The sequence below is a fragment of the Quercus suber genome, unplaced genomic scaffold, assembly GCF_002906115.3.
Source record: "Quercus suber isolate HL8 unplaced genomic scaffold, Cork oak 2.0 scaffold_18, whole genome shotgun sequence".
NCBI lineage: Eukaryota > Viridiplantae > Streptophyta > Magnoliopsida > Fagales > Fagaceae > Quercus > Quercus suber.
This window is the reverse complement of record NW_027069483.1, coordinates 1204180-1215895: the sequence shown is the minus strand read 5'-3', so window position 1 is coordinate 1215895 and position 11716 is coordinate 1204180. Positions and strand designations below refer to the sequence as shown.

Genomic DNA, 11716 nt, shown 5'->3' with positions numbered 1-11716 from the left:
TTGTTAGTCCCTACCCGTAAAGCTGACAACAACCGCGTCGTCGTGCGGGTGACGTAGGCGTCGCGCGTCTTTCTTCTGAGAACTCGATAACGGGGCTTCCCCGTGGCACATTTTGCACTGGACCCGTCAGCTGAACGTTTTGGACCATCCGAAGGTACGTCTTCCGAGCCTTTTTGGACGGCCTGGCAGCGATCCCTCCTACGATCATTCGTATGTCACCAACGGGGGGTTTTGGTCGGTCGTTGTCTCGTCGGGGAGGATGTTCTGGAGGTGCTGGATCCGCTCTTTCTTTGCCTACGAACTTCTGCAATTTCCCTTGCCTTATAAGTGCCTCAATTTGCTGCTTCAAATCGTAACAGTCGGCTGTATCATGGCCGTGGTCTCGGTGAAAGCGGCAGTACTTGTCTCTGGGCGCATGTTAGGATCCCCCTTCAGTTTTCCAGGGAAGGTCAGGCCCCCTCGTCCTTAATTTGCATTAGGACTTGATCTATTGGGGTGGTCAGCGAGGTGAAGCTTGTGAATCTTCCTCCCGGAGGCTTGGAACGCTTTTCGTCTTTTCGGTCTCCTGCTCTGGGCCTCTTTCTCCCTTGGTCTGGTCGCGCCTCCTCCTGCCTCTCTCTTTTCCTTGGCTTCTCTTCTCGGGCCTGCAACGCGTCCTCAGCATTCATATACTTAGTAGCCCTGTAGAGTACTTCCGACATGGTCTTTGGGTCGTTCTTGTATAGAGAGAACAAAAACTTGCCCTTCCGCAACCCATTGGTGAAGGCTGCTACAAGTATTTTGTCGTCGGCTTCGTCAACCGATAGCGCTTCCTTATTAAAACGCGTTATGTAGGATCGTAATGTCTCGTCCTCTCTTTGCTTGATACTCATTAAGCATGCCGTGGACTTCTTATACCTATGTCCGCCAATGAAGTGTGTAGTGAATTGGGCGCTTAGCTCCTTAAAGGTGCTGATAGAGTTGGGCGTCAGTCGGCTGAACCATATCCTTGCGGGGCCTTTGAGTGTTGTGGGAAGGCCCTGCACATAATCTCATCTGCCACCCCTTGAAGATGCATCAGGGTTTTGAAAGTCTCCAGGTGATCCAAAGGATCCTTCACCCCGTCATAGCTTTCTATATTCAGCATGCGAAACTTGTGGGGCAGGGGGAAAGAGTTCACGGCCATAGTGAAGGGTGAATCGGTACGGTTGACTAGATCGTCAAGATCGCTAGAGACTCTCCCTTTGAGGGCGTTCATCATGACCTCCATCTGTTCCCTCATTGCTTGCATCTCGGCGGCAATATGTGGTGGAGTCGCATCCATGAGGGATGGCATGCTCACATGCTGCCTTTCCGGCCTGCTTGGGCGTGGCTGCCCTCAGGTCTCTCCTGATTCCTGTTTGGAGCGCTAGTCCCTTCCTGATCTTCTGGTTGGCCATTTGGTGCTGTATCCTTCTGGCGCAGCTGTTCTTCTAAGTCGAGGTTCCGTTTGGTGACGCTCCACGGCGGCACCGAGAGTCTGAACTTGTCTCTCAAGGGCAGTCGTGGGAGTTCCTCTCTTTGTACGTCATTAGTAGTTGCCATTGAGCGAGTGAGTACCATGCAACCCTTTAGTCCGGGAAACGATAATGCAGCTTAGTCACTTAAAACCGTTTCCCACAGACGGTGCCAACTGATGATGCCGTAAATCTCACCAGTGAGTTGCACGACGCTTGTACGCTCAAAACAACACCTGTACAACAAAAAGGAAAGGACCTCACAGAGAGCACCGGTGTGGTGCTGGCCAAATACCCTCCGAAGGTCAAGTTAGAACTTCTTTTCAACTCTAGAGTGCTAGAGAGGGTTAATTATGCGTACCTCGGCTTATGAGGGTATTGGGGCTTTTATAGTAGTAGAGGGTGGACCTTTCCTCCTTGGAGCAGAAGTCTTTTCCTTATAGGAATCCTTATGCGCGTAGATTGCGGAATCCTTTCCTTATAGGACTTTGATACTGGGCGTGGAATACAAGCAATTTCCCTAAGACCCATGCGTGATGACCAAGTTATGGTCTTCATGGAACCCTCAGCCTTTCAGCCGTCAGCCTGTACTTCCCTTCAGCTAAGTTACCGTCAGCCTTTATGCTTCGTTCAGTAGCCTAGGGGACTTCAGCCCGTCGGTTTTGTTTTAACCTAGTCAGCATGCATTCCTTCGCGCCTAGCATGTCATAGAGGACGCGTCAGCCAGAGCAGAAGCTGACGGGCTGGGCTCATGGTACCTGCGTGTAATTCTTCCATATCACTTAATATAACATTGCAAGTGAGGTTTTAGATGGTGTTTGCTCTAAAACTCATGGATGCTATCTCAACGCAAAGGACCTGGACAATTTTTTTTAACACATCAGCCAAGTAAATCATAACTCATAAGTTAAAGTTTCTCAGTTGTAGTTAATCATGTGCCTTTTCCCCCTCAATTGTCAATTATTAGGAATATTTTCTATACAATTTGGGTTATTTATTTATTTTTTATTATTAAATATGAAAATTTCAATTTAGGACCATTAAGTATTTAGGTTCAAAAAAGTGAGCCAACAACTACTGCTCCTGTTTCTCCTCATCTCAAACTGGACATGGTATAGGCCTTTTCTTCAAAGCCACCAATTATACATGGTTGGGCATTATTTTTAGAGATAGTCATGGTTCTCTTATTACAGTATTACAGTCCATACTAAATTAATTCCATGCCAAGGAAACCCATTGTGGATGGCTACCACACTCTGTTGGGAGCATTATACTCATGTTACGAACTGTAGATCAGGGATTTGATTGTGAAGTTTGCCAACTCATAGTTGCTGACATCAATTGAGTTGCAAGAACCATGTTTGAAGGAAATTTCTGATGTGTTAGAACATATTTATGTTGTAGTAAGCAAGACATATATCCTATAGGTCAGTTTCTAGACTGCGTAATAAGTCAACATACATGTTGGCTAATAATGCTAAGGAGTTAAGGGCACCCTCAGCTTGGGTTGAGGAAAGCCATCTTTTCTCCTCTCTATTGTACACTTGGATTATTATCAATAAATTTCATATCTTTTCTCCTCTCTATTGAAATTTTAATTAAAAAAAATTGTTTCAGATGTATCATATATATTTCATTTTTGGAACTTTCCCGTACATTACATAGGTTAGTGACTAGTTTTTAACTAAAGAGGAATGTCGAGCAACGTGTTTGGAGGACTGTAATTGTGAAGCCACTATGAACAAAGATAGTACCTGCCAAAAGCTATGGGTCTATTTGGTAAGAGAGTCTAAACAATATTTTCATTATTTAAATACTGAAAACTGTGGGTCAAAAAAAAAAAAAAAACACGTTTAGTAGGAGATTTCTTTTAGAAGTATTTGAGTTATGTTTCTCATTTTAGGGTGTTTGAACACTGAAATTAGAGAACTCTTCTTACCAGTTTTTAGTTTTCAAATAACATTGCTCAATGACACTTTTATCAATATGTTAAAAATTGTAGGTCCCACCTGATTAGACCACGTGAGGGAACTTTCTCTCTCTTCAAATAAAATAATATTACTTTTATTGTACTTGTTAGAATTTTTTTATTTATTTAAAAAAACACATACATATATACCAAACACACAATTATGTTTTTTCACAATTTAAAATATGTTATTTGAATACTTTAAACACGTGCTTTCATAACACTTTTTAAACCATAGTTTTCGCATCATTTTGAACAACACTTTTTAAACCACTGTATTCATCAAGGTAGGTATTTCTACATCCACCATATATAATATTGTGCCCATGGGTATCCAAAAAAAGCATCCAAAGAACATACTTGATTATAAGCATCTCACTTGCTGCTTTCAAACTCATTATGTTAGTGATTTTTGGAAATAGTAATTTGAGTTTATATTAACACGCAATCTACATGGCTATGAATTTGAATGTTCCTACCAATTGTTTGAGTAATAAAATATTATAATGTCTATCTTTTATTCCTTCCTTTGGTTTCATTTTAATTTTTTTGGTTAAAATAACATTGTAATTTTCTGATGAGTCTTAGTTATCATGATAATCTCTTTATTCTTTAAGAGATGGGAAATTTGAATAAAAATTTTGAATTTATAAAGTTTAGTTGTATATTAGGCAAATATAACATACTATAACATAAATTTGAAGAATATGAATCACCTCAAAAAATAGTAATCAAATACACCAAAAAAAAAAAAAATAGAGTGATATATTTGTAGAGATAAAAAGATTTAAAAAAAAAAAAAAACTTGTAGAAGTCTTTAAAAAAGAATAAAAGAAAATACTTGATGCAAAATTTGTTTTTATATATTACATCTCATTACAAAATAATTATATATTTCCATGTATATACGCGTGGGATTGCGACTAATTATTCTTCATACGCATATTCTTTGCGTATACACAATTGTTTACCCTATCCAACACCAAAAGTTGGTATTGTTTGCAGCATTAAAGAATATTCGTACCAGGTATACAAATATTTGGTCTTAAGGTAGACTAATGGCATGTTTGGAAGTTTAGAGAGGGAGGAGAGTAGAGGGGAGTAGAGGGAAGGGGAGTAGTGGGGAGGAGAGTAGAGGAGAATGATTCACCTCCACCTTATTTGGATGTTTTTAAAATTAGTAAGGGGGAAGGGAGTAATTAGCCCTTCCCCTTGTGTAATTTTGTTAACATAATAAGGGTAAATTAGGTAATTTACTTGGTCAATAGTTTATATACTCTACTCCCCCTCCAAATCTCTCCAATTTGGGGGAATTAAAATTGGGGGGCTAGAGGGAGTCCAAATCCCTCCAAACTCCTCCAAACCCCTCCCCCTCATTCTTTAAAAAACTTCCAAATAAAGTAATTGCATTACTCTCCCTCCCTCTACTCTACTCCCCCTCCTTTTTTAAACATCCAAACATGCCATAAGTAAACTACAAGAGACAACCACTTAAGCCATTGTTTGATTTATGGACTATATGTAAAAATTAAATATATATGGGAGTTGGATTGACTATTTGTCAATATGCTCTAGGTATGCAGATACTTGGTCTTAATGTAGACTGAATCAACTATAAGAGACAACCACTTCAGCCCTTGTCCGATTTATGGACTATATGCACCATATTGAGGTGGATTGAGTACTTGTAAAATATGATTAGCACCAAAAAAAAAAAAAAAAAAAATCACTATATAAAATATATAGTGTTGGGTTATAAATTGACCCCAGTTAATGAATTCAATTACCCAAGTTGATTAATTGGGTCAAATTACATGCAAATCATAGAAGCGCTAACAAATCACCAAATAAACTAAGTGCAACGAAAATTAAATTAACATGGTGATTTGTTGACGAATGAGGAAAACCTCTCGCAATGCAAAAATCTCATTGGGTGATTTTTAGCTCACCACGTCCAAGAATCCACTAATCAAGAATCAAGCGGTTAAAAGTATAAAGAATTTTACCACTTCCCTGGACTATCCCAAAATACTAACCTACAGTTAAACCTTTACTCCAATCCCTAATTGGACTTGATCTTGTAGATACTTCTTCCTTTGCACGGAGTCCCAATACGTGATTAACTCCCATAAATTGATTGATTTTTGTTGGATGCAAAGTTCTTCACTCCAAAGCATGTTGAAGATTTGGAAGCACATGGTTACAAAACCTTAAGGCGTACAAAAACGCAGTAGCTTCTCATAGAGTGCATGAGTTCTCTAATTGAGTTTCTGTGTATTTGATAACTTTAAAATAAAACTTTTGTATGGTCTAGAGGTTTAGTGAACGAAACCCTAGCAATCCAAGTCATCATGAGTCGAAATTCAAATCTGAGAATTCTGAAATCGCAGAGCTTCATAGATCGAGAGATATCGAGCTTGTGTCGAGAATCCTTCAGTAAGTCTCAATAGATGCTAGTGTCAAGCTTCACTGAATAAGCTTTTTTTCACTTGTTTCTTGATTCAATTTTCATAACTTTAACGATACCACTTGTAAAGTAAACTTCATGTACTTCTTGATACATTAAACTCAACTTAGATTTACCTAATTACAAGTAAAGCGTATTTTGTTTAAGGATAAACCAATACATAGAAAATATGACCCTAACATATAGATGTGAATTAAATTCTTAATTCCTAAATGACTGTAGTATTCATTTTCCATTTCAAAACAGTGTAAAAGGAAAATAGATGGGGAAGATACTGTCCTAGTGGCAACTATCTTGCTGTTTCCTTTTCTTTTTAAAAAACTCCAGGTCGGTTGTCGTAGCCACATCAGCATAGAATGAGTATATACTGGGTACCTTAATTTTGCAACATTCAAGAATATTGGTACGACGTATGTATGCATATATTAGGTCTTCATGTAGATCTTAGTCAGCTATTAGACACAAATACTTGAGACATTGTTCGTTTTATTGACTATATATAATATGTGGAAGCAAGGACGGAACCAGGATTCAAATTTAGGGGGGTTGAATTTCTTTATTCAAAGATTTTAAAAAATTAAAATATCAATATGAGAGGTTGTCAACAATGCATTATTAGCATTAATTTTTTTAATTATTTGTATTTTTTATTTTGAAAAAAAAAAATCACAAATGACAATTTATAATCAAGAGTTTTGTAAATTGTGATTTACAACTATGTTTTTTATTGACTTCAATTCTGTGTCAAATTTGATTATAATTATGTTCAATCATTTCCCTGCATTTTTGTGGGATTTAATGTAAGGGTTGTGTGTGAGAGTTTGGTGAAAATTCTATGAAAATGAGAATTTCACGACTAGCTCGCGAGTGCCAACTCACGAAACAGGCCATGCGAGAAGCACATTCTGAAATTTGAAGAGTCTTTGACAAACTGGATTTCACGAGTCATTTGCGACTCAGGCCAAGTCGCGAGTGAAATATTCAAACATTGTAGCGTACCATTTATGAAAATCAAAATCAAGTAGTTCAAATATCAAAATCACGTAATTCAATATTCAAATATTGTAATTTCATTTATTTATTAATGAAAATGATGGGGATGTTACTTTGATCAAGAAAGAAGAAAATAGTAATTAGAGGAAAGCTGATCAAGAAGTAAATAGTGAGCATAGAAAAGCAAGTCAACGGAATTGTACCGTACCATGAGCAATAAGGCTTGTAAGTCTTAACCCAACATAGCAATAAGTCAATAACAAAGAAAAAGTCTTTTGCTAGGAAACTTGGGAAGCTAGCTAGCCACAAAATATTTGGTCGCAATTTGCTATTCACAATCAAATGACACGGAGTTAATAGTTATGACTAAGTAGGAGGCTCATGTGTGATAAAAGCACCATTTTTCTACCAAATATTAAAAGCAGTTTATCAGGGACGGAACCAGGATTCAAACTTAGGGGAGCCAAAGTTATTTGTTCAAAAATTTTAAAAAATTAAAATATCAATACTAGAGGTTGACAACAATGCATTATTAGTAGCAATAAGTCAATAACAAAGAAAAAGTTTTTTGCTAGGAAACTTGGGAGGCTAGCTAGCCACAAAATATTTGGTCGCAATTTGCTATTCACAATCAAATGACACAGAGTTAATAGTTATGATTGAGCGGGAGGCTCATGTGTGATAAAAGCACCATTTTTCTACCAAATATTAAAAGCAGTTTATTAGAGACGGAACTAGGATTCAAACTTAGGGGGGGTCAAAGTTATATGGAACTAGGATTCAAACTTAGTGGGGGTCAAAGTTATATGGAGGTGGATTGAATTCTTAACTCCATTTGAATGATTCTTATTCTATATATGCGAAGTTCTTTGAATATACATAAGTTGTGACTTTTCATCCTTGGGAAAGATAAATACTCAGGAATGCTTCATTTTTTTTTTTTTTTTTTTTAACTATTTCCTTCCAAACACCTTCCAGAAAAACATATTTAATACTAATACTCAAGACAACATCATAACTCGGTAATGGCAAGTCTCTTGTTTTTTTATTGACTAAATATGGAGCTGTGTTAGGCGCATTTCATTTGCAAACAGAGTGGAAGAATAACAGAGAGAACTAGCTATTTTCTAGTAATGGCAAGGCTCTTGTTTTTTATTTTTCTCTCAGCAATTATCACTACAGAAGCTCAACAAGGGGAATCCATGGTAAACCTTGGCTCTTTTTTAACACCTACCACCAATTCTTCATGGCTGTCACGCTCTGGTCTATATGCGTTTGGCTTCTACCAACAAGCCAATGGCTATGCTATAGGAGTTTTTCTTGCTGGGATTCCTGAAAAGACAGTAGTCTGGACAGCTAACCGAGACGATCCTCCAGTTCTTGCTGATGCTACATTAAATTTCACTATCGATGGTAGAATCATCCTGCAATCGGCACAAGGCAAAGAGACCAACATCGCCAATCCTTCAGACGGAGCAATATTCGCATCAATGCTTGATTCGGGAAACTTTGTTCTCTATAATTCTAATAATAAGATAACATGGCAAAGTTTTGATATTCCAACCAATACTCTTTTACAGGGTCAACGCCTCACAGCGGGAGAAGAGCTGGTTTCGAGTGTTTCAGAATCTGATCAATCGACAGGAATATTTCGATTGAAAATGCAGATAGATGGAAACCTTGTGCAGTACCCAGTGCAAACCTCAGACACGGCTCCATATTCTTATTGGACTTCTTGGACAGGTGGAAAAGGTGATAATATTTCACTATGTCTTGATGATGATGGCCATCTCTACTTGCTCAATACCAATACATATCTAAAAAATCTAACGCAAGGCGGATATCCGACAAAAGATACAGTCTATCTTATGAGAATTGATGTCGATGGCATCTTCAGGCTGTTCTCACACAATTTAGAAAGAATGGGAATTGGTCAGTCATATGGTCATCTTCTGATAATAAGTGTGACCCTAAGGGCTTGTGTGGCCTCAACGGGTTTTGTACTAGATTGGTGGAGAAGCCATTTGCTCATGCATTCCAGGATTTGCACGTGTTAACCAGGGGAAATGGAGTTCAGGCTGTGAAAGGAATTTCACTGCAGAAAGTTGCAAAAGCAAAGATGGAAGTATCAATTATACCATGGAACCAATATCCAATATTGAATGGGAATTTAATAATTCTTTTTCCATTCTGCCATTATTAACTAAAGAGGAATGCAGAGCAGCGTGTCTGGAGGACTGTAACTGTGAAGCCGCTATGTACAAAGAAGTACGTGCCAAAAGCTAAAGCTTCCTTTCAAATATGGAAGAATAGTACTAAGTGATTCAAACATAGCATTCATCAAGGTAGGTATGTCTACATCCACCATATATAACATTGCGCCCATGGCAGCCAAAAAAAGCATCCAAAGGCCATACTAATTATAAGCATCTCTATCATTCATCTTGTTCAAGGCATACCATATATATTCAATTTGGGATTTTTGTTTATAGAAATTGTGTTTGGGATATAAAAGGGTCTGTAATTGTGGAAATGTTGGTTTGAGCATGATTTTTCTCTAAGGTCATTTTCTTATTTAGATATTGAGAAAATGACTAATCATTTCAAGGAAGAGCTAGGTAGGGGAGCATTTGGGAGCGTGTACAAGGGAACAATATTGAATGGTCAAAAGCTTTAGCCGTCAAAAGACTAGGCAAAGCATTGGCAGAAGGGGAAAAGAGTTTCTAACCGAGATTAAAGTTATTGGTAGAACACACCACAAGAACCTTGTCCATCTACTTGGGTATTGTCATGATGGAGAGAATAGCTATTGGTATATGAGTACATGAGCAAGGGTCACTTGCGATATCTCTTCAAACCTGAAAAAACAACTTGTGGGATGAAAGAATTGAAATTGCGCCAACATAGCAAAAGGAATTCTTTATCTTCATGAAGAGTGTGAGTCACAAATCATTCATTGTGACATAAAGCCCAGAATATACTCATAGATGAATATGGGTGTGCGAAAATCTCTGACTTTGGATTGGCAAAGCTACTAAAACCAGACCAAACCAACACTTTTACGGGCATCCGAGGGACAAAGGGGTATGTTGCACCAGAGTGGCATCGAAAACAACCAATTACAATCAAAGTAGATGTATATAGTTTCGGAATTGTGTTGTTGGAGCTTATATGTTGTAGAAAGAATGTGGATTGGAATCTTCCGAAGAAGAAGCTATTCTTGAGAATGGGCATATCATTGCTTTGAGGCTCATGAGCTAGGCAAACTAGTGAGTGGTAAGGAGGTTGACAAAAGACAATTGGAGAGAATGGTTAAAGTGGGACTTTGGTGCATTCTTGATGATCCATCACTTCGTCCTACAATCAAGAAGGTTTTGCTAATGCTGGAAGGGAATTTAGATATCCCAATCCCTCCAAGTTCAACTTCTTCTCTTAGTATAGTGTAAAATGTGTTTGTATTTTTTTTTTCCTAAGTCCCTGTTACTATGTAAAATGTGTTATGCTACTTGTACCCTTTTTAAAATCCAAAACCGGATCTGNTTTATCTCTCAAAATTCTCTCTGGAAGCTCTCTACATTTCGTGGGAATGAGGGGTATTTATACTAGGGTGAGAATGGAATGTGAAACGTCAGTTTTTGCCAAACAAGGCAAGTTGGCAACTTGGCCTCGCGACTTGGTTGAGTTGTGAGTTCAAGTCGCAAGCTAACAGCCTGGCCAGTTTAGGACTTTTGTCCTGTAATGCGACAATTGGTGCGACTCTTCAGCTTCTGGCATGCTTGGCACATGTGCAACTTTTGGCGACTTGCAAGCCATGAGCCACCCGTGAGATTCAGTCACGAGTCCCTGTTTCTTTGCACAATCTTGAGCATTTATTCACATTCTCTCACACACTACCCTTACAAGGTTCCCACCTAAATACAGGGTTACTAAATGCTAAAATACAAGCAAATTTGGTATGGAATAAAACTAACAAGATGGTTGATTACATTCAACCTTACACCACCTGTGGTTTGAAATCTGTCATTTAACCCACCTGAGGTGGCCTCTGTTAGACTCCTATTACCCACCTCTTCCTTTTCACCGTTAAAAATAGGGGTAAATGTGTCTTTTCATTATATTTTATGTCTCTCTCCTCTTTTCTCTCATTCTTCTTCTTCTTTTCTTCACATAAAACGTAAAAGAAAAATATCAAAAAACAAGTCAAGATAAAATTTGTTTCATCATTTTTCATATATATAATTAGCACAAAGTTTTACAAAAGAGGGTAAACAAAGCAAAAAAAACCCTCTCTCTTTTGCTAAGCTCTCTAAAAAACCCTGATTTGCAAGTAAAAGAAAAATCTTAAAAAAAAAAAAAAAAAAAAAAAAAAAAAAAACTCAGCAATCTAGCAAATCCAACACCATAACCAACTCACTAAACCATCAAATTATAGCCTCACCAAACTACTACCTCCAACACCACCACCGTTATTAACCATCACCCAAAACACCAGATCGGGATGCAAAACAAAGAAACAAGAAAACCCAGCAAAAAAAAAAAAAAAAAAAAAAACAACAACAACAACAACCCAGCAATCTAACATATCCAACACCACAACCAACTCACTGAATCATCAAATCATAGCCTCACCAAACTACTACCTCTAACACCACCACCATTGTTAGCCACTGCCCAAAACCCCAGATCGGGATGCAAAAAAAAAAAAAAGAAACAAGGAAAACCCAGCAAAAAAATCAGAACAAAAAAAAAAAAAAAAAACCCCAGCAATCTAACATATCCAACACCACAGCCAACTCATTGAACCATCAAATC

At 37.9% G+C, this 11716-nt stretch overlaps 1 protein-coding gene across 1 annotated transcript; it reads left to right on the top strand.

Moving 5' to 3' along the window:
* Window positions 1–7928: 7928 nt before the first annotated feature.
* Window positions 7929–10387, top strand: LOC112005046 (G-type lectin S-receptor-like serine/threonine-protein kinase LECRK3). Its single transcript, XM_024037294.2, is given in 11 exon segments — window positions 7929–8818; window positions 8821–8910; window positions 8913–9167; window positions 9170–9448; window positions 9451–9573; window positions 9576–9614; window positions 9617–9706; window positions 9709–9799; window positions 9801–9874; window positions 9877–10126; window positions 10128–10387. Coding segments are annotated over 11 exon segments (2295 nt in total). The 5' UTR covers window positions 7929–8037; the 3' UTR covers window positions 10351–10387.
* The last annotated feature ends 1329 nt before the right edge of the window (window positions 10388–11716 follow it).